The sequence below is a fragment of the Rhinoderma darwinii genome, chromosome 4 (genome assembly GCF_050947455.1).
Source record: "Rhinoderma darwinii isolate aRhiDar2 chromosome 4, aRhiDar2.hap1, whole genome shotgun sequence".
Classification (NCBI taxonomy): Eukaryota; Metazoa; Chordata; class Amphibia; order Anura; family Rhinodermatidae; genus Rhinoderma; species Rhinoderma darwinii.
The window spans coordinates 29,278,871-29,302,309 of NC_134690.1; the positions used below are offsets into that span (position 1 = coordinate 29,278,871).

The following is a 23,439-nucleotide window of genomic DNA, read 5'->3' on the forward strand; positions in this document are numbered from 1 at the left end:
GGATGAAACGTCATGACAGGAGGCCGGGCTGCGCTAAGAATAAAGGATCGCGTCACCAGGACTACGGCCGGGGCAAGTCTAAACTTTTTTATCAATTTAAAAAAGTACCTTTTTTTTTTTCTCATTTGTGATTTTTGCGGCAGAACCGCAGCATTTCCGCAACAGAGGAGCAGCGATTCCACAGAATACATTGACACGCTGCGGCTTAAAAAGCCAAAAGCCACACTGCAGGTCCATTATTTTTGCAGTGTGTGAATTAGATTTGTTCACATCTCATCCACTCTGCTGCGACTGTGATACGCTGCGGATTTTCCACAATAAAATGTGTTGCATAAAATCCGCAGTGTTCATGCCTAGTGTGTCCCTACCCTAAGGCCGGATTTACACGAGCGTGTGCTTTTTGCGCGCACAAAAAACGTGGCGTTTTGCGCATGCAAAAGGTCCATAACAGCTCCGTGTGGCATCGAAACTTATGGAGGGAGCTGAAGATCCGAGTTGCCAATGATTTAATGATTTACAGATGATCTGCAAAGAGGAGTGGGCCAAAATTCCATCTAACATGTGTGCAAACCTCATCATCAACTACAAAAAGCGTCTGACTGCTGTGCTTGCCAACAAGGGTTTTGCCACCAAGTATTAAGTCTTGTTTGCCAAAGGGATCAAATACTTATTTCTCTGTGCACAATGCAAATAAATATATATAATTTTGACTATGTGATTTTCTGTTTTTTTTTTAAATATAATCTATCTCTCACTGGTAAAATTAACCTAGCCTAAAAATTCTAGACTGTTCATGTCTTTGACAGTGGGCAAACTTACAAAATCAGCAAGGGATCAAATACTTATTTCCTTCACTGTAGATAGATAGATAGATAGATAGATAGATAGATAGATAGATAGATAGATAGATAGATAGATAGATAGATAGATAGATAGATAGATAGATAGATAGATAGATAGATAGATAGATAGATAAATAGGAGGATAGATAGATAGATAGATAGATAGATAGATAGATAGATAGATAGATAGATAGATAGATAGATAGATAGATAGATAGATAGATAGATGGATAGGAGGATAGATAGATAGATAGATAGATAGATAGATAGATAGATAGATAGATAGATAGATAGATAGATAGATAGATAGATAGATAGATATTTTGATACTCACCATTCCAGGCTAAAGTTGTTACATTCTTAGGAATAGTCAGTGTTGAGGTACAAGTAGTTAGGTCATTTTTATAGTAATTGGAGAGAATGTTGTTTTGTAAGAACCAGGTGATATTTCGTACTGCGGTGGCGGTACAATTACATCGCATGGTCAGTTCTCTTCCCTCTGAAACAATATCCGCATTTGAACTCACAGAAACTTCATCTGACAAGACATAAAAAAAAAATAATCATTCATCTCATTACATCTGTACCATGTGACCTTAATGTCATGTGCTTTATGTCTATTCATTCATCTATTTAATAGAATGAAAACAGTTAACATCATAAAGCCAAAATTACTGGGGTTGTTGTCACAGCCCCGCCCCCAGTACTAGCAGAGCATTGAGTAATTATTACCTTGTGTAATTGTTTGTTTTTTTCTTAATACATGTTAGACCACACACTTGCCACAGAGGCCTGACAACACGCTGACACTTCCTGACAGTTTGTGCTGTGTACACTACACGAGTCAGCAGTCGTGTCATCATCACACGGCAGTATTACATAGAAAGGTAGCATTGCTGTTATAAAAGTTGAAGGCAAATAACACAGGATCCACCATTGAGAATAGATGAGCTTAGCTCCTCCCTCCTCCCCCTCCCAGCACGCACATGCACAGAGCATGCTCACTACACTCTCCTATAAAAGTCAATGGGACTTCTGCTCCATATACACAAATACCACTTACATGTTGCTTGATATACCACTTTGACGTTGCGGGTTTCATTCGCCCCATTCATTGTGAAACACGTGCAGTCATAGTTGCCATTATTAAAACTGGTACAATTTGTGTTATTTGTGGCAACTTGGTATGTTATACACGGAGTGTTGTTTCTTACAATCCCTGTTAAAAAGGATAAGAAGGATCCTGATCAGACATCTGATATTATAACAAATACAAGAGATACAGAAGCAACTGAAAATGTATGGGATGTTCAGCATGAAAATACTACTGTCATGCCACACCATGGCATCAATGTAGTAAATATATATATGCCATACAAGAAAAGACATACCACCATTCAGTGCAGAGGGGCACTAAGGGCAAGGAGCCTGCGCCAGCATTGGTGTCTGTCACAAGGACTGGTCACTGCTATGGCCGTACATAGGAGCCAGGTACTCATACAACAGTCATCCATATCTCTGATTGCAGGGACTGGACCTCAGTTCTTCCGTATGGGATGGTCAGTAGCGCTACATTAATTGTAATGGGTAGCAGCAGGGCCATACATAAAGGAAGATGGGGCCTCACAGCAAAATGTTGCCCCTGGTTTGCTCGTTTACTCCACCGCCACCATTACTCCTGAAAGGACAATCCAGTAATTGTTCCCCACTTATTCCACATCCGAGTATGGTGGTCTTGTCCTTGTGTAAGCTGGAGATGAGGAGCAATGTTCCCTATTAGTCTGGTAGCTAATGAGGAGGACATATAGTGATGTGGGCACTGTTTACTCTAAGCCGGATGATACAGAACAGCATCAAATAAATATTAACACGCAGTGCCCGAAAAATGTGCTATACAGCAGCTACATAGCATACAGCTAAAGAGTATTACACAGCATCCAGGTCTAGGGCAGTACAGGGGTTAATGTCTGCATCCCTGGTGGTCTAGGGCAGTAAAGGAGTTCATCTGAGCATCCCTGGCGGTCTATGGCAATGAAGGGTTTAGTTTCAGCATCCTTGGTGGTCTGGGGCAGTGAAAGGGTAATGTCAATATCCCTAATGGTGTAGGGCACTGAAAGGGTTAATGTCAGTATACCTGGTGGTCTAGGGCAGTAAATGAGTTAAATTTAGTATACCCAGTGGTTTAGGGTAGTGAAGGAGTTAATGTCAGTATCTCTGTTTTTTTAAGGGCACTGAAGGTATTAATTTCAGGATCCCTCGTGGTCTATGGCAGTAAAAGGGTTAATTTTAGGATACCTGGGATCCACTGGTTACTCCTTGCTTCAGTTTTGTCCCGGATGTAACAGGAAGCTAATCACTGATCGTTCAGCTTCCTGTTCTCTCCCTGCACTGATCATAGAGATGAGTGCAGGGAGGGGATAGAGCGTAGACAACCGCACAGTCCTCTCTATGATCAGGCAGAACATTTCAGAAACGGTGTGCCCAATCATTAAGCGGGGGAACAGTGACGAGGAGCTCTGTGGTTTACACCATCCATGACAAAGGAAGATGAAGAACATGGGCCCCACCAATCTATGGACTATATAACAGCTGCTTGGACTGTCCCTTTTGCATGTACAACCGTGGGTGGCAGATAAGTTAAAGTCCATGTCCATTATTCAATTTTGCGGTCCAGAACTCTGTGCTGATTAAGTTCATACCATAACTTTATAATGGTTGGAGCTGCTTTTTTAGACATAAAACTCTAAAACCCCAACTTCCCTTCACACAGTCCTAGAGTTAAATGATAAAATTCTGACTGCCTGCAGCCACCACTAGGGGGAGCTAACTGCATATAGATTAATACAGCTAGTATTGAACTCAATAGGCCTGTATAAATCTGTAAGCAGTGAGATCCCTCTAGCGGCAAAAGCTATGAATGTGTGACGGGAAGCAGTTCATTGCCCTGTCCTCTACTACGATGCGCCACACAGTCACGTGGTCTACAGCCCTTCTACAGGGGGTACGTCACAGCAAGAAATGTAACATGCCAACTTTATCTGTCATGTTTGGTATTACTGATGTTCCCATAAAGGGTGAGAGTAGCAGCCACCTGATATCACCACCTACCTGATATCCCTGACTTGACAGCGCATGTCATGTCAAAGTCCATACTTATGCCTTGTGTGCAGCACTTAATAACAGGAATCACCGTGTTGTTACAGGCAATATTTGTGTTCAAAACATTCATCTCCAGCGGCTGAACAACTATTGACTTCTCCGCCTGGTAAGTGTATAAGTTGTCGTCAAATGTGCAACGATAAGTTCCTAAAAACACAAAAAAAAGGTAAATATAAAAAGTCAGAAATATCTTACTTTTAGGCTTTATTCAGATGCCTGGGCGTCCAATCGGCCGTGAAAAACGTCAATTTTTTACGGCCGATTTGCACCCGTGCGGGACCCGTTTTCACGGATCCCTCATGGACTTGAGTCTATTGAGGGATCCAGGAAAATGGGAAACAATAAGACAATCCCTGTTGTCTGAATAGGGTTTTAGGAAAAGTCCAAAACACTTGAAATGTGTCGATAAACATTTGGACTCCTTACGGAATGGCTTTTAAAGGGGTTGTCTCATTATGACAACTCCTGTACGTACGCCCTATTAGGGCAAATGGCGTTCAGAGGCGGGTAACACAGGATCACACCATTGACAATAGTTGATGGGTACAGCACAGCTCCTCCTCTCTCCTCCCCCTCATTGCACAGTTCACATGTCACAGAGCATGCTCACTACACTCCCCCATATAAGTCAATAGGTAGTTTTCTGACTTTGTTGTCTTTTATCTAGGTGCTTAGTATATTTTATCAAGCTGACTATTATATTGAGTCCAATGTGGTGAGGAGCATGGTCTTCAGCTAACCTCGCCTCCCAGAAGGCCCCCCACAATTTAACTGTATGAAGCCCTGAATCTTCTGCAGGGAGCTGTATGACCACTGTTACTAGCATGCCTACAAATAGTAATGATAATGGTGCAATAGACAGAAATGAGTAGAGAAGGTTAGGTAGGTCTTGCAGGCGCTGCTTAAAGGGGTATTCCAGAGGTCTGAAGAACAAAGAGACCAAACATAAAGGCAGTCCCATTTAAGTCATTATTTTGCCTGTAATATGCCCTTAAGAGAAGTGTATTACCCACAAGGTTGTCAAATACTAGAGAAACCCTTCCCACCACTCAACTGAACTGAGAAGCCGTTTTCTGAATAAAATAGGTAGATCGCCACTAACCACCAGTAGATATATGGAAGGGGGTGCATATAATAAAGGGTCCCCACAAAAGCAGAACCCTTACCGGTATTGTTCAGCGATACGCGGTTGATGATTAATATGGATTGTATGGTGCTGTCTACAGGTCTTGTGGTATATGAAGTATTCCCTATTTCTTCTGTGCCGTTGAGATACCAAGAAATACTGGAATACGCTGAGATATTCACGATGCAAGTCAGGACCAGGGTGTCCTTGTTGAAGATATTGATTGGACTAACTCTGATGGAACTCTTGTCTGTAGGTATAAAACAAATAATAATAATAATTTAAGATTGGGAAGGGTAAAGAGTTTCAGGCTTCGGAGCTCTAATCTCCCAGCATTCCCTGCTTGTTCAGTGTCTGCATAGAGCTTGTTCTAGTGATTTGCATTCTAGGAAATGCCATCCTTACATCAGGGGTAGTACGTTGACAGATATATAGTATATGCTTTCAATTTGGGGATATAGAGGGCTTCATTTTATATAATGCTTCAGCAAGCAAAAAGGGTAGTGGCACCCGGATCCCAATCAGGGAATGTAGTCCACTTTTTGACAACTAACACAACCGAAATCTACATACAGGGATGACTTAATTGATGTATTTTGTACTGAGTTCACAATATATTGTATCTTATACGCCAGTCACACCCATAGTTAGTTTAAAATTCTGCTGGTTGCCCTTGGAAACAGACAGCAGGTTATCTCCACTGCTGTCTGTCACATTAACCACATTTAGAATTCTGCTGGCTTCAAGAAAGCATGAAGCAATGCATTGTGGGAGCTCAACTGTTGGGTCACATGTCCGACATCAGAGTGAAGAGTAAGCACTGTCTGTTTCCAAGGGCAACCAGAATTGTTTTGAAAGAAACTCTGGTTGTGAATGGAGAAAACATCAAATAATTCAAAATCGGCACGCCAGTGAAGCAGAGTATCTGGAATGTTACTCATTTTTATGTCGATTTTGACTGTAAATTGTTAGTATTACACTTCAATGTAGTAGATAACCTTGGACTATTCAACAGGTTCTAAAATTTTGTAGATGAGCTGCAATACCAGACATAGTCTGTTAACAAGAGTGGCGCTATATCTGAAGAAAAAAAAAAGAAGAACGGATCGATTTTTCTAATCCTGGACAACCCCAGTTTTTCTTTAAAAAATAAAATAAAAAAAAACTTAAATAAAAATTTCTCACCGATTACTATGGTTGTTATTTTAGGGTCCACACTGTAATTTGCTAATTTTAAGCTATTTAATAGGTTGGTATTGGCAGTTGTAATGGCAGAAGTAGACACTGGCTCAGTGACAACGGTGTAATCAGCGACGAGACTTCCAGGCCTAAAATAAAGTGCAAACAATTAGACTGTACAAAGATGACGGTAATATAATCCCAACCTGAAGCACTATCTATAGGTCTATCTATAGGTCTATATTAAAGAGGTTGTGTAAGAAAAGAAAAAAAGTTTTTCTTTTTAAAACAGCACCACCCTTGTCCACAGGTTGTGTCTGATATTGCAGTTCAGCTTTATTTAAGTGAACCTGGCTGAGCTGCAATACCAGACGCTGCCTGTGCACAAGAGTGGCGCTTCTTCTGGAAAATAAAGCAGATATTTTTTTTCTAATCTCATACAACCTGTGGACAGGTAGAGCAGACTTTATTGCAATATTTATCCTGTATACTTGAACCCTTTGACTGCCAGATATTTGGGGTGCTGTACTTGTTCAGGTAGCCAGAAGTATATTTTACATCCCCACATTAACTTTTTTTTTTTTGTCGACAAAGCTTTTGAGGCCTCGTTTTTTTGCGGGATCAGATTGCATTTTATTAGGTGCTAGTTTTCGATGCACACAGGTTAGTGTTTCATTTATATTCATTTTATTACAGAGGAAAAGCCGAAAAAAGTAAAATCCCGCCATTGTTGTAGTTTGTGTTTAGGGGGATTTCCTTCCACACCCAAAAAACTTCCTATGTCTGCCTGAGTTAAGGAATTTAGATTTTTGGGACGGGAACTGTAGTGAGTGATTACAATCTGGGCATGGCAGGGACAAAGGTTAGGCAGATTAGGCAGCAGCCTATGGCACCATTGTAATGGGGGTGGCAGGTGCAAATTACCGATAAAAGCTCAAACGCTCCATCTTGAAATTTCTTTGTACAACCTTTTGGACGTTGCTGTATTTGAGCTGCAGGTGGTAGAATATGATGAGCCCTTGGACCCAACTACATATATGTGGTAGGGTGGTGAGTGATCCTGCAGTGAGGTGGGGATGGGGTGGAGGTAATTGAGAGTATATATTATAACTAAGAACAATACTGAGAGTGAGGGGGAGCAACAGGGGGCAAATAAATGAATGATCCTCCATCTGACACCTGCCATGCTTAAAGAAGACCTGTCACTAGGTATAAGTTGAACTGGTTATCTGACCTGAATAGCGCTGTCTCGCTGATTCCAGCGCTGTTTTTCTTTTTTTCCTAGACCCCCTCGTTCCAGAGATATGGCCCACTGTTGTGTTGGCTCCATATATGCTAATTTGTGGTAGTTAGCCAACAGGGCGTGAACTACCCTCAAGTTGCCTCGTGCGGATTGGTCAGCATCATAGGCAGGGAAGCTAGTGACAGGTGCTCTTTAACTTTAAAAGGTTAGTGGGGGGATCTCAGATACGACAACCCTTAGAGTAGAAGCTTTGATGATTGTAAAAGGTATGCAGTGATCTCATTCTTACCTAAAGCCTTTAATCGTTGCCGATTTGAATCCAGTCAGAGTCTTATAAGCATTTGTAAACTGAAAAATATTAATTAAATTGCCGTTTAGAAATTTAACTTTTTCAATTGACTTTTTTGCCATATTTCACTTTCGTAAGATGTGGGCAAAAAACTTGCAACAACCATATTTGTAGTGCTCCGCCGTTCCCGCAATCCTGAATGAGAATGTAAGTCCTGAGCTACCTGGGTGAGCAACTCTCCAGCCCATAGGCAATACATAGTTCTGCATAATAGCTGTATACTCAAAACGGTAAGTAAGACCATTCGCAAAGCTGCTTTATACTTTATTTAAGAAAAAGATAGGTTATGTATAATTTTGCAACCAATGTCTAGATCAGGGCCTGATAGGGCAGTGCATCCAGGGCCGGCCTTAGGATAGATGGCGCCCCATGCAAGATTTTCTTTGATAATAGGGGCTGCTACGGCGGTAGTTATGCCGAGAGCAGGGAAAGAGCGCCTGGGTGGAAAGGCAGCTGCAGAGTCGCCAGGCCGGACGCTTCAGAAACACAAGAAGGGGAAGGGAGGCAGCGCAGAGATAGCACAGGTCGCACAGGTCGCACACCCCAAAGGCCGACCCTGAGTGCATGATACTGGGATTTAAAAAAGACTAAAGAGAGAATTCCTGGGTCATGATCCGCCCCTTCAGGGCCTTTACTAGGCATAATGCAATGCATTTGTGTGTGGCTTAGATAAGATATTGATAAGAAGTGTCAACATCAATGCTCTTCTCTTGTACATTGTATCCTTATTCATACCAGAGATTCCAGATTTGCTTTATATTGTTTGTATTTGTCTGATGTCGGGTCCTTAAAATCTGCTGTAAACTCTTCCAGAATTCTTAGACTCAGATTTATTGACACTGTAAGAAAAAGAACAAATAGTATCTCCTATAGAAGTCTTCTTTAAAGACAGACAGACATTAACAAAAGGTATGTCCTAACACAGAAAAGAATGTCAAGAAAATATCAAAGGGTCAATTATACAAAAACATATGTAAATGCCCCTGGACAATGAACCATAGCCAAGTCATAATACAGAACCATATGTTTCCAAGGTAACAGACTACAAACAAACCCTGTGTAGTCTGAACCTTCAGTCATATTATTTTTCATTTTCATCCGTCCCCTACTTCTTACTAACATTCCGGGACAGATGGAAAGCAGTAAAAATGCAGGATCAGACTACACAGGGTTTGTTTGTAGTCTGTTACCTTGGCAACATATAGGTCTGCATAGGAGCTGTGGACAAAAAAAAACGGTAGGATATTTTTAATGAAGACCATTTGAAAAGTTGTTTCATTTTAGATGCATTGGAGCAATACAGATAGAGCAATATAAATAATGGTAGCCAAGGTGGACGTAGCCTTTAAATGCTATTTTTATATATATATTGAGCGTATAGGTGTCCACAGAACATATGACACTGACTCCTTCTCACCTGGTTTTGGATGACAGTACTGAGTTGGAATAGTTGAGCCATTGATACAGTCACAACTACTTGCATTGGAGCCTGGACACGTGATGTACGATGCACATACAGCTTCTGGAAACATGTAGCCGCTCTCACAGGAACAATGCACGCTACTTCCGGTTTGGTTGCAGGCTAGAAAAAAAAGACCAACAATGGGTACAAGCAGTAATACAATGTGACATGGCAATAATCAGCCCGCGTCAGGGGGTATGGGGTGTCCAGTGCTACAGATCACCGCATGTTCTTGATTTCATACAATTTTGGGGCATGTTGGAAAATCTCCCAGCAGGGGTGTACATAGAGCAGAAGGGTCTCCATATAATCAATTTTAAAATAGGCTCCAAGTTTGTTAGGGGTTCACCCCATTTCATTCAAATGGAAAAATGTGGACCCCTGATGTATCCTTTGTAGAGGAGATGGGCAGCATGACCATTAAAGCGACCATCAGGTTTTAGCTAAGACACAGTATTTGATAGATCCAGCCAATGATGGTATCTGTAGAAAATATAATGTTTATGGTGGGCCATAAATATTAGATTGCGGATAGACCCCAACAAATTTGGATGGATTTACCAACAAATATCTCACGCCTATGGCCAGCTTTAGGTCAGTTCCTCTGTATTCTTGGTTAAGTATTTACTCCTCAGGGGCGCACTTATTTAGGGTTTCCCATTACTTGAAAACCTCCCATATAAATGTTAAAATTCTTTCTGCCACCTCTAGGTGGAGCTCACTGCATTTGTATTTATTATTGAATTGAATAGGACCTGTATACATCCTGATGCAGTGAGCTCCATCTAGTGGCAGCTGTAAGCAGACACATTTTTATCATACTACTCTGGCTGTTTGAAGAATTTTTGAGCTCTGTATCAATAATAATAATTAAATTACAGATACACATCCCCGACCTCGATTAACCCCTTCACCATCCGAAACCATATAATAACCAGATACTGTAATTGTATTATACAATATGGAGTCTTCACCCCTAAACTAAACTAGACCTCCAGGGATATTAAATATACCCATAGCCACACTAGACCCCCATGGATAATGGATATTATTATTCAAAGCCTCCCCACCTTAGACCACCAGAGATAATAGGTATTAGCTTGCTTGACCTCTCTAGACCACAAGTGCATTGTGGGCTTCTGTCTTAGTATTAAAAAAAATAACAAATTTATTATAATGGATGAACTCAGGAATTTTGAGAACACATTAGTCATGCATAAATAAAAGCTATACGGTACATACACAATACAGATCATTTCTCCATATAGTGCAATACCATTATATAGCCTGTAGATGGCACTGTTGCTATAGTTTTTTTTATAGGTTTTGCAGGTGCACTCAAACCCGTAAAAAGGACATGGGATTGTCAGAAATTTAAAGTGACCACCTTACATTAATATTGGTGCTGTAGTCACTGAAGTAGTGACTGTCATGTGGTGAGGATAGTCGTGCGGTGCGGAGGAAAGGGGCACTTTGGACCCCCATTCTAGTGATTGGTGAAGGTCCCAGCAGATATCACCAATTCTTTGGAAAGGGGATAGATTTTGTGGGATAATCCCTTTAATTGACATTTTTATGTTTTCACATATTTTTTTATTTTGTTTTTACTCTGTGTTGTAGAACAAAATCGATTCCTTCCTGGAAACTGTCAGCAAGCAGGTTATCTCCTATTTATTGATCTTATTATGACTTTATAACTGTTTAGCTTTATTCTAAAGAGGATTTATCTTATTGCATGAGCACCCTAATGGTAACACATGGATTCTTGAAGGGCTATTACCGTTTCCGCAAATAAAGGTACTTTTCGTATAATGAAAAGTTACACAATTTTCCAGTATAATTTTTGTATCAATTCTTCATAGGTTTCAATATCTCTGCTTGCCGTCACTCAATGGGTATATTCATTGTTTTTAATTCCAGTGGTTATGTGACGGACACACAAGAGCACGACTCGTTACAACACAGAACTCCGATAGCTGTACTGTACTGTAACGAGCTGTGCACCTGTGTGTCCATTACATGACCAGGACAGATTTGTTTTCGCGGGAAATAAACATTGAGGGTTCCTATTGAATGACTGCAAGCAGAGATCTTAAAAAAAACCTGAGGAATAATAGAGGAAGTATACTGGTACATTGTTTATTTGCTGAAACGGTAATACCCCTATAATACCTGAATACCTTATATATTCATGTCACAATGGGAGCTGCAGGGGTGTGTTAATGATCCATCTACGATAGAATAGAGTTACATACGAAAGTGAGGCTGAAAGAAGAATGGATCCGCCAACAGCAACTTGTTGATGGTTTCCATGAACACACAAATACTGCATATAATAAAGTAAACTGATTGTGACAAAAGCAAAAACAGAAATACTGACTGTTTGCTGATTATTGATCTTATTTTCTATAGCTAAAGTGATCTGACTATAGATTTGACTTCTTATAATAGTTCTATCCATTATAATAGTAGATGGCACTTTACCTGTTGTTACACTGATACTGCTGATTTCAGTATCATTATTGCCAAGCGCGATGGGAAGGGTCAGGTTCTTTGCTATAAACTGTTTTATCTGGTTTGCAAATGAAGCGTCAGGGAAGCTGATCTCAATATCCACCGTATACTCCGAGGTGCCTGCAGAATACAGAAAAAGTACGATTAACAGAGTACGATATAAAGTATAATGTACGGCCTACTGTAAATGATACAGATATTCTACACTAAGCATGTGAATGTTTTCTATCACATTCATGACGTTTCATTAAAGTAAAAGTGCTGCTCATGTGCCCATTCTGGTAATGACTAGGTGGCTTTTACACATTGTGGACAGCACCCCCTGCTGGTAACTGTCATATTTTGCAATGACATTTTTATTTATTTTTTGACATTCCATAGGACAGCTTGTAAACCTACTTTATCTACGTTATCGTGATGCACAAAATCAGCTCTGCTACATATATTAATGCTCTCATGTAATGGTGTATCGCTCAGATATGACATAAGATTATAAGCGGTGGTAGTCCCATCTCTGGGACCCCACTGATCATGAGAACTAAGGGAGGGGTGAGGTGAATGACGCAATCCCCGTATAATGGGTGAATGGGAGCGCCACTGTGCAAAAAAAAAAAGGGTTCTGGCAGCCGGAGCCCCATTACTCAGGTTGAAATCGCCCAACAGCCCCACCCCTTGTGCTGTCAGATGTAGCGGTCATTTGAGCTCCCACAATGCACTGCTGTCTGGTAACAGGAAACCTTGAATTTAGCTTTAGACATGAATGGAGAAGAAAACCTCATGATCATTTAAAGGGAACCTGTCACCAGCATTTCTCCTATTAAAGCAGCAACACCTGGTGGTAGGGGGTGAAACATCATCTTTATGTAACCGGTAATTATCTTCTAAGTCTCTGCACCTTTAGTATTCAGATTTTTAGTGTTCCTGCGCCGTATGCTAATGAGCATAAAAGTCTTATCTTCATTCCTCAAGCCATTCCGAGTTACCCCGCCTCCTTACTTTTGATTGACAGCTCCTCATCTCCCTCCAGCACACACGAAATCCCACGATTGCGCATTGATGTTCCGGTGCGTGCGCACAACAGGACACTATAGTGGCGCACGCGCAGTAACTAGATTTGAGGCCCGGACGAAGCAGGGAAGGGTGTCAGACCATACATGACGGGCGCATGCACGCTATCTCAGACCAGATTTCGGCATTCGGCGCGGGCCAGTTTCCGGCGGTGGGCGGGCATAATTAGAGAAACAAACGACACTGACTGATTATTACCATAAATGGTGCAAAATGTTTTCAGACCGTTATTTACGGTCAGGGGAGTTGTTTAGGAGAGGGGATCACTGCAATGAACTTTTGACAGCAGCGGCCAGCGAGGGGTGAGTAGTGTTCAATAGGTGAAATGCCGGTGACAGGTTCCCTTTACGTAAAGCAATAGATGCCGTAAATTGTGTTGACGTTAAGTTTTTTTCTTAAAGGAACTCCTCAGGCAAAAAAAACAAACTGCTGTTATACCTAGTGCAGGCAGGGAGGGGGCGGAGCATGACACGAAGATAAAAAAAAAAAACACCATCGATAGAATCCCTGTGTCATGCTCCGCCCCCCTCAGTGCACTGGGCGTAACACAATGTATCAGTTTTGCTTGAAGTGTTCCTTTAACTCCCATTAACCCTTAGAGGTTATTACATTATAATGTCCAAGAGTAAATCCAGTTGTGAATGTTTATATTGTAGATGAGTCGGGAGCGTGGTAAGTGACTATGGGGAGTCACCGATGTCTGTAGGTAGCGACAGAATCAATTTATCACTCCGTTATCTGCTCCATTGGTCTCATCTCTCAGTATTTAGGTGGTAGGATTACCAGGGCGAGGATGTACCAGCTCCGTCATCTGTTATCAGGAAGAGGGTGCGAGCCGTAGTTTGCACCGCCATCACATGACTATGATGTTTAGATATTCTAATTATCTCTACCGGATATTTATTTGTTTCCTCATAGCATTACATTGTATTGTGAAAGACTAAACACAGTATCGCTGATATTTCACAACACTGCAAACCTGTTTTAGGATTTTGGGGGAGGTGGGAATTATCAATTTCATTAACTAGAACCTGTTAGCTCTCCTGACATGTCTCTTTTTAGTAAATGCCTCATAAAAAAAATAAAAAAAAATCTGGAGCTATTCCTCTGTTATTCCTCCTGGAAATGTATGAATAAATTGACAACTGAGCGTTAGTATTCCCTCTGTCAATGGGGCGTGTCCCTGCACACTTTGACACTGTCCAATAAGTACTGACAATGTCAGACTGTGCCGGGACACACAGCGACAAGGAGAATGGTAACGCCAAATTGTTTATTAATTCATACATTTCCAGGAGGAGTAACAGAGGAACGGCACAATGCCGAAGAAATGATGCTTCAGAATTGTTATTTTATATCGAATGACAACAGACATGTTAGAAGAGGTTTTTCCGACAACCCTTTAAATCATTTAATAATGAAAAATTCTTCAACTTTCTAATTAACTTTTACTGCATTTCAATTACTCCCCATTTCATTAACTCTGCTTGCTTCAGTGAATGGGAACATTCTTGTTTACATCCGAAGTCTGAAAACCTATACTGACCTAAAACTATTCACACCTGCGAGTTTTCTACAACAGTCTACGCGACTATCTATGAGCTAAACATCCCGGACCCCAGGCTGATATAGTTTATCTGCACTGATACATTGTAACAAACTATCAGGAGAAAGAGAGAGCTTTGTGCTGCTGGTGTATTTAGTTCACAGTAGATTACCTAGACTAGATACAGTTTCAGCAAACCTTCAGCATTGAGAATATTACGTTTTAGCCTTGGGACGTAAACAAGTTTGTTCTCACTCACTGACAGCAAGCAGACATCTTGACAATTATGAGGAATAGATACACAAAGTAAATCAGAAAGCGTACAGTCGGGGTATTTTCTGCATACTCTGTATTAGATAGGAACCAGCGGAGTATTGTAACTACTCCCTTGCCCGGATTCTGGGACTGGCACAGCAGATCTGCTGCAAGAAATTCTTCAAAATGTTTGGAAAAATTCTCAAAAGTTTATTCTGCAATAAAAATCTACGTGAGGTGATGAGTAAAATGTTCTCATGTCAGGCAGAGATTCATTGGTGTTTTCGTTTACTTAGGCATTGTGGGAGGTTTTACGAGAGTTATGCCATCCTCTGGTGCCAGGGGGTCAAACTGTTGTTAGCAACACATTATATACAATCCCAGATCATCATCATCAGATTATAAACTATATTACAGCGCTCGCCACGTTGTCTGCAGTGGTCGTAGCACTGGTTTCAGCGTCCGGAAACTGTTTAAGTTACAGGCATTTTTTGGGGACTCTGGATGACGACCACTTCAGGTCCTATAAGTTACCACACAGCTTTCCCAGCCTCCTGAATGGCAAATCTGCCTAGCTACGATGTAATACTGGAGCGGCTATCATTGTATATAGCGACATTATGGAATGACCGCCAGTAGAGAGTTGTCACCCAGCTTTTCTAAACATTTGAATGACAGAACTGAAAATTGTAAAACAGTACAGGGCTGTGGTGGTCAAGCCACAACATTATGGGGGTCTCGGATGCGGCCCTTGACTCCACCTGAGGGCCGCATATTGCAGTTATTGTCTCTTGTCCCCCTGTTTTCAGCGGACTAGTGGTCATACATGTACCGTCACTGCCATTTGTGGTAAATCTGAGATATGGAAATGACAAACATGCAGCACACCGGGTTACATTTTTTTTGTCCTATGTTTTAAGCTATTTTCACTGCACCCCAACAATATGCCACATGATTACATGTCGCTTATAAACAGTCCAGCCATATTCCCCCATAGAGAGTGCAGTTATGTTCCCCCATATACAGTGCAGACACATGTGCCCCTGAGTTCAGACATATTCCCCCATAAAGAGTGCAGTTATGTTCCCCCATATACAGTGCAAACACATGTGCCCCTGAGTTCAGACATATTCCCCCATAGAGAGTGCAGTTATGTTCCCCCATATACAGTGCAGACACATGTGCCCCTGAGTTCAGACATATTCCCCCATAGAGAGTGCAGCTATGTTTCCCCATATACAGTGTAGACACATGTGCCCCTGAGTTCAGACATATTCCCCCATAAAGAGTGCAGTTATGTTCCCCCATATACAGTGCAGACACATGTGCCCCTGAGTTCAGACATATTCCCCCATAAAGAGTGCAGTTATGTTCCCCCATATACAGTGCAGAAACATGTGCCTACATATACAGTGCAGTCATATTCCCCCATATAAAATGCAGTTATGGTCCCCCATACACAGTGCAGAAACATGTGCCACCATGTACAGTGCAGTCATATTCCCCCATAAAGAGTGCATTTATGTTCCCCCATATACAGGGCAGAAACATGTGCCCTCATATACAGTGCAGTCATATTCCCCCATATAAAATGCAGTTATGTTCCCCCATATACAGTGCAGAAACATGCGCCACCATATACAGTGCAGTCATATTCCCCCATAAAGAGTGCAGTTCTGGAAAATTTCGGAGCCAAAATTGACCTGCGGTGCGTATTTTTCGGACCGCAAAATGTCAATCCCCGAAACGGAAAGTGGACAGAATTGCTGCGTTTTTCATAGGAGACATCTCCATCTCCCAAAATTGAGGAAGTCGCAGCAACTTACGCACCATCTTCTACTATATGTTGGCATTATGTGATTACTGTATGTTGGCATTATGTGAGCACTGTGTGATTACTGCATGTTGGCATTAGGTGATTACTGTATGTTGGCATCATGTGAGCACTGTGTGATTACTGTATGTTGGCATTAGGTGATTACTGTATGTTGACATCAGGTGATTACTGTATGTTGTCATTATGTGAGCACTATATGTTGGCATTAGGTGATTACTGTATGTTGGCATTATGTGATTGCTGTATGTTGGCATTATGTGAGCACTATATGTTGGCATTAGGTGATTACTGTATGTTGGCATTAGGTGATTACTGTATGTTGGTATTACGTGATTGCTGTATGTTGGCATTATGTGAGCACTATATGTTGGCATTAGGTGATTACTGTATGTTGGCATTAGGTGATTACTATATGTTGGTATTATATGGGCACTGTATGTTTGCATTATGTGATTTCTGTATGTTGATATTATGTGAGCACAGTATGTTGGCATTATGTGATTACTGTATGTTGGCATTATGTGATTACTGTATGTTGGCATTATGTGAGCGCTGTATGTTGGTATTATGTGGTGACTGTATGGTGGCATTATATGTTATTACTGTATGTTTTTGCATTATGTGAGCACTGTATGTTGGCATTATGTGGTGACTGTATGGTGGCATTATATATTATTACTGTATGTTGGTATTATGTAATTAGTAAATGGGGGAGGAATCCACCAGCTCACCAATCCTATGTCCGAGCCCGGACAGCGCACGGATCCTCGTGGTGGCACACGATGAAGATCAAAGCAGAAAAAGAGAAACTTGATCCTTACACAAAGTGGTGGATGCATCACATAGCAGGCCTACGCGTTTCAGACAAATCACTTGTCCTTTCTCATGGCGTGTTGCCTGCTATCTGATGCATCCACCACTTTGTATAAGGACTTTTTAATATATTTGGAATAAAGTTGGAATATTACTTCCTTTTAAACCCAGCGCTGGGTCAAGTTTCTCTTTTTCTATTATGTGATTACTGTATGTTGTTGTTATATGAGCACTATATGTTGGCATTGCATGATTCCGGTATGTTGGCATTAGGTGAGCACTGTATGTATGTATTATATGAGCACTATGTTTGCATTATGCGATTACTGTTTGATGGCATTATGTGAGCACTATATGTTGGCATTACGTGATTACTGTATATTGGCATTACGTGATTACTGTATATTGGCATTATATGATTACTGTATGTTGGCATTATGTGAGCACTGTATGTTGGCATTATGTGGTGATTGTATGGTGGCATTATGTGTTTACTGTATGTTGGCCATATGTGATTACCGTATGTTAGCATTATGTGAGCACTGTATGTTGGCATTATGTGATTACTGTATGTTGGTATTATGTGATTACTGTATGTTGGCATTATGTGAGCACTGTATGTTGGCATTATGTGATTACTGTATGTTGGTATTATGTGATTACTGTATGTTGGTATTATGTGATTACTGTATGTTGGCATTATGTGAGCACTGTATGTTGGCATTATGTGAGCACTGTATGTTGGCATTATGTGATTACTGTATGTTGGCGGTATGTGATTACTGTATGTTGGCGGTATGTGATTACTGTATGTTGGCGGTATGTGATTACTGTATGTTGGCGGTATGTGATTACTGTATGTTGGCATTATGTGATTACTCTATCTTAGCATTATCTGATTACTCTATGTTGGCATTATGTGAGCACTATATGGTGGTATTCACTGAGACATTGTGTGGCGCTGTACAATATATTACTTTTGCTTGGAGGTGGCAGCACTGTATAGCATTGTTATTTACACAACAGTATTGAAGTGTTATTTGGCCAATACATGGCACTGTTATTTGGAAACCTCACTGTATGGCACTTATCATTAGGCACTATAAGGTATAAATAATTGTATATTTATTGACCATATACCAAATTGGGCAGGCACCAACAGAAAGTACCGTACAGGGCATCATTCAACGTTGGGCGAGCCCTGTGAGGACCCCACCATACAGCGCCTCATATCTCAGCTTCCTGGACTCCTGTGAATTCTTCACATTTTGAGTGGTTAGACTGTAATTTGTTTGACTTACTAAAGAATGGCGGCCCTGGGTTTCTTAAAGGTCAGGAGGTATTTGTTATAACAACAACATCTAGATACAATCTGGAATTCCATTGTGTGAACGCGCCTCTAACGTAACAGTCTGACACCAATGTTTCTGGAAATAATACAGGTTTCCGCATGATTTATAAAAAATGAGATTCAATTGTGCAATGATTACGTTAGCAAAAATACGGGCACCACTCACTGAGGTCTCTATTTCTAATCCCTATTTTTACTCATTTGACCATGCACATAGAGGTGCAGGCAAACGCAAGAGTGGGCGAGGTGTCATCAATAGCTGCATGCAACCGGTTCCATTACCGAGCCTGAAACAAAACGTGGGAAAAAATATCTTCTTAGTTTTCTCTAGGTCTTTTTTTTTCACCAGTAGAAATACTGTATATTTGGCTGCTATACCTTTCCATATACACTCCAGACTGCAGAGCCAGACTGCTGTTATAGGGGGAGGTCCAGACTACATATACAGACAGCTGTTATAGGGGGAGGTCCAGACTACAGAGCCAGACTGCTGTTATAGGGGGAGGTCCAGACTACATATACAGACAGCTGTTATAGGGGAGCTCTAGACTACACAGCCAGACTGCTGTTATAGGGGTAGGTCCAGACTACATATACAGACTGCTGTTATAGGGGGAGGTCCAGACTACAGAGCCAGACTGCTGTTATAGGTGGAGCTCTAGTCTGCTGTTATAGGGGGAGGTCCAGACTACATATACAGACTGCTGTTATAGGGGGGGGGGCTCTAGACTACTGTTATAGGGGGCGACCCAACTACACATCCAGACTTCTATTATAGGGGGAGCTTCAGACTACACATCCAGACTGCTGTTATATTGGACGCCCCAGCTACACAACCAGCCTGCTGTTATAGGGGGAGCTCTGGACTGCTGTTATAGGAGGAGGTCCAGACTACATATCCAGACTGCTGTTATAGGGGGAGCTCTAGACTGATGTTATATTGGACGCCCCAGCTAAACAACCAGCCTGCTGTTATAGGGGGAGCTCTGGACTGCTGTTATAGGAGGAGGTCCAGACTACATATCCAGACTGCTATTATAGGGGGAGCTCTAGACTGCTGTTATATTGGACGCCCCAGCTACACAACCAGCCTGCTGTTATAGGGGGAGCTCTGGACTGCTGTTATAGGAGGAGGTCCAGACTACATATCCAGACTGCTGTTATAGGGGGAGCTCTAGACTGATGTTATATTGGACGCCCCAGCTACACAACCAGCCTGCTGTTATAGGGGGAGCTCTGGACTGCTGTTATAGGAGGAGGTCCAGACTACATATCCAGACTGCTGTTATAGGGGGAGCTCTAGACTGCTGTTATAGGGGAGGTCCAGACTACATATACAGACTGCTGTTATAGGGGGAGGTCCAGACTACAGAGCCAGACTGCTGTTATAGGTGGAGCTCTAGTCTGCTGTTATAGGGGGAGGTCCAGACTACATATACAGACTGCTGTTATAGGGGGGGGGGCTCTAGACTACTGTTATAGGGGGCGACCCAACTACACATCCAGACTTCTATTATAGGGGGAGCTTCAGACTACACATCCAGACTGCTGTTATATTGGACGCCCCAGCTACACAACCAGCCTGCTGTTATAGGGGGAGCTCTGGACTGCTGTTATAGGAGGAGGTCCAGACTACATATCTAGACTGCTGTTATAGGGGGAGCTCTAGACTGCTGTTATATTGGACGCCCCAGCTACACAACCAGCCTGCTGTTATAGGGGGAGCTCTGGACTGCTGTTATAGGAGGAGGTCCAGACTACATATCCAGACTGCTGTTATAGGGGGAGCTCTAGACTGATGTTATATTGGACGCCCCAGCTAAACAACCAGCCTGCTGTTATAGGGGGAGCTCTGGACTGCTGTTATAGGAGGAGGTCCAGACTACATATCCAGACTGCTATTATAGGGGGAGCTCTAGACTGCTGTTATATTGGACGCCCCAGCTACACAACCAGCCTGCTGTTATAGGGGGAGCTCTGGACTGCTGTTATAGGAGGAGGTCCAGACTACATATCCAGACTGCTGTTATAGGGGGAGCTCTAGACTGATGTTATATTGGACGCCCCAGCTACACAACCAGCCTGCTGTTATAGGGGGAGCTCTGGACTGCTGTTATAGGAGGAGGTCCAGACTACATATCCAGACTGATGTTATAGGGGGAGCTCTAGATTGCTGTTATATTGGACGCCCCAGCTACACAACCAGCCTGCTGTTATAGGGGGAGCTCTGGACTGCTGTTATAGGAGGAGGTCCAGACTACATATCCAGACTGCTGTTATAGGGGGAGCTCTAGATTGCTGTTATATTGGACGCCCCAGCTACACAACCAGCCTGCTGTTATAGGGGGAGCTCTGGACTGCTGTTATAGGAGGAGGTCCAGACTACATATCCAGACTGCTATTATAGGGGGAGCTCTAGACTGCTGTTATATTGGACGCCCCAGCTACACAACCAGCCTGCTGTTATAGGGGGAGCTCTGGACTGCTGTTATAGGAGGAGGTCCAGACTACATATCCAGACTGCTATTATAGGGGGAGCTCTAGACTTCTGTTATATTGGACGCCCCAGCTACACAACCAGCCTGCTGTTATAGGGGGAGCTCTGGACTGCTGTTATAGGAGGAGGTCCAGACTACATATCCAGACTGCTGTTATAGGGGGAGCTCTAGATTGCTGTTATATTGGACGCCCCAGCTACACAACCCGCCTGCCGTTATAGGGGGAGCCCTGGACTGCTGTTATAGGAGGAGGTCCAGACTACATATCCAGACTGCTGTTATAGGGGGAGCTCTAGACTGATGTTATATTGGACGCCCCAGCTAAACAACCAGCCTGCTGTTATAGGGGGAGCTCTGGACTGCTGTTATAGGAGGAGGTCCAGACTACATATCCAGACTGCTATTATAGGGGGAGCTCTAGACTGCTGTTATATTGGACGCCCCAGCTACACAACCAGCCTGCTGTTATAGGGGGAGCTCTGGACTGCTGTTATAGGAGGAGGTCCAGACTACATATCCAGACTGCTGTTATAGGGGGAGCTCTAGACTGATGTTATATTGGACGCCCCAGCTACACAACCAGCCTGCTGTTATAGGGGGAGCTCTGGACTGCTGTTATAGGAGGAGGTCCAGACTACATATCCAGACTGATGTTATAGGGGGAGCTCTAGATTGCTGTTATATTGGACGCCCCAGCTACACAACCAGCCTGCTGTTATAGGGGGAGCTCTGGACTGCTGTTATAGGAGGAGGTCCAGACTACATATCCAGACTGCTGTTATAGGGGGAGCTCTAGATTGCTGTTATATTGGACGCCCCAGCTACACAACCAGCCTGCTGTTATAGGGGGAGCTCTGGACTGCTGTTATAGGAGGAGGTCCAGACTACATATCCAGACTGCTATTATAGGGGGAGCTCTAGACTGCTGTTATATTGGACGCCCCAGCTACACAACCAGCCTGCTGTTATAGGGGGAGCTCTGGACTGCTGTTATAGGAGGAGGTCCAGACTACATATCCAGACTGCTATTATAGGGGGAGCTCTAGACTTCTGTTATATTGGACGCCCCAGCTACACAACCAGCCTGCTGTTATAGGGGGAGCTCTGGACTGCTGTTATAGGAGGAGGTCCAGACTACATATCCAGACTGCTGTTATAGGGGGAGCTCTAGATTGCTGTTATATTGGACGCCCCAGCTACACAACCCGCCTGCCGTTATAGGGGGAGCCCTGGACTGCTGTTATAGGAGGAGGTCCAGACTACATATCCAGACTGCTGTTATACGGGGAGCTCTAGACTGCTGTTATATTGGACGCCCCAGCTACACAACCAGCCTGCTGTTATAGGGGGAGCTCTGGACTGCTGTTATAGGAGGAGGTCCAGACTACATATCCAGACTGCAGTTATAGGGGGAGCTCCAGTCTACGCAGCCAGACTGCTGTTATAGGGGGTGGTCCAGACTACACAGTCAGACTGCTGTTATAGGGGGCGCTCCAGACTACACAGCCAGACTGCTGTTATAGGGGGCGCTCCAGACTACACTGCCAGACTGCTGTTATAGGGGGCAGTCCAGACTACACAACCAGACTGCTGTTATAGGGGGCGGTCCAGACTACACAACCAGACTGCTGTTATAGGGGGCGGTCCAGACTACACAACCAGACTGCTGTTATAGGGGGCGGTCCAGACTACACAGCCAGACTGCTGTTATTAAGAAATTCTATTATGTATAATGTTCACATTTCCTAAACTAATTTTGAATCCAGATGGATAATAAATGATTCTATAACCTACCTATGTAGTCACTGTCACTAGATCAGCCTCCTCCTACAGTTATGTAAATCTATCACACACACTATGGTAGAGGTTACAGCGCCCTAAACATTTTTAGGGTATGTTTACTCGGGTCTGATTTGCTGCCGAAATTATGCTGCTATCCTACCCAGATAATGCAGGGAATTCTGTCCGATAGTTCGCACCAAATAGTATTAGATTTCGTGAAGATTTTCTTTCGGATTTGCTGCTGCAAAGATGAAGAGGGGAGAAGGGGGAATTAAAAAAAAAACCCCCATCATACTCACCACCCTTGCCGTTACCATAGCAAAGCATCTCTGCTCCCTATCTGGTCTTGAGCCAGCCTTCTGTCATGACGTTGCGTTTCATGTGATCTCTGCAGCCTGTGATTGGATGCAATGGT

General features: G+C 42.7%; 1 protein-coding gene across 1 annotated transcript in view; it reads right to left on the minus strand.

The window, feature by feature from the left end:
• The window catches only part of ADGRF5 (adhesion G protein-coupled receptor F5), a 190,257-nt gene that overhangs the window by 37,072 nt on the left and 129,746 nt on the right, over positions 1 to 23,439 (minus strand). Inside the window, exons 4-12 of the mRNA XM_075860964.1 lie at positions 11,845 to 11,994; positions 9,316 to 9,480; positions 8,634 to 8,737; positions 7,839 to 7,897; positions 6,313 to 6,455; positions 5,168 to 5,377; positions 3,951 to 4,148; positions 1,906 to 2,061; positions 1,177 to 1,380 (exon numbers count right to left, since the gene is read on the minus strand). Of these exons, the coding sequence (XP_075717079.1) occupies positions 1,177 to 1,380; positions 1,906 to 2,061; positions 3,951 to 4,148; positions 5,168 to 5,377; positions 6,313 to 6,455; positions 7,839 to 7,897; positions 8,634 to 8,737; positions 9,316 to 9,480; positions 11,845 to 11,994 (1,389 nt within the window). The remainder of the gene's footprint in view (positions 1 to 1,176; positions 1,381 to 1,905; positions 2,062 to 3,950; positions 4,149 to 5,167; positions 5,378 to 6,312; positions 6,456 to 7,838; positions 7,898 to 8,633; positions 8,738 to 9,315; positions 9,481 to 11,844; positions 11,995 to 23,439) is intronic.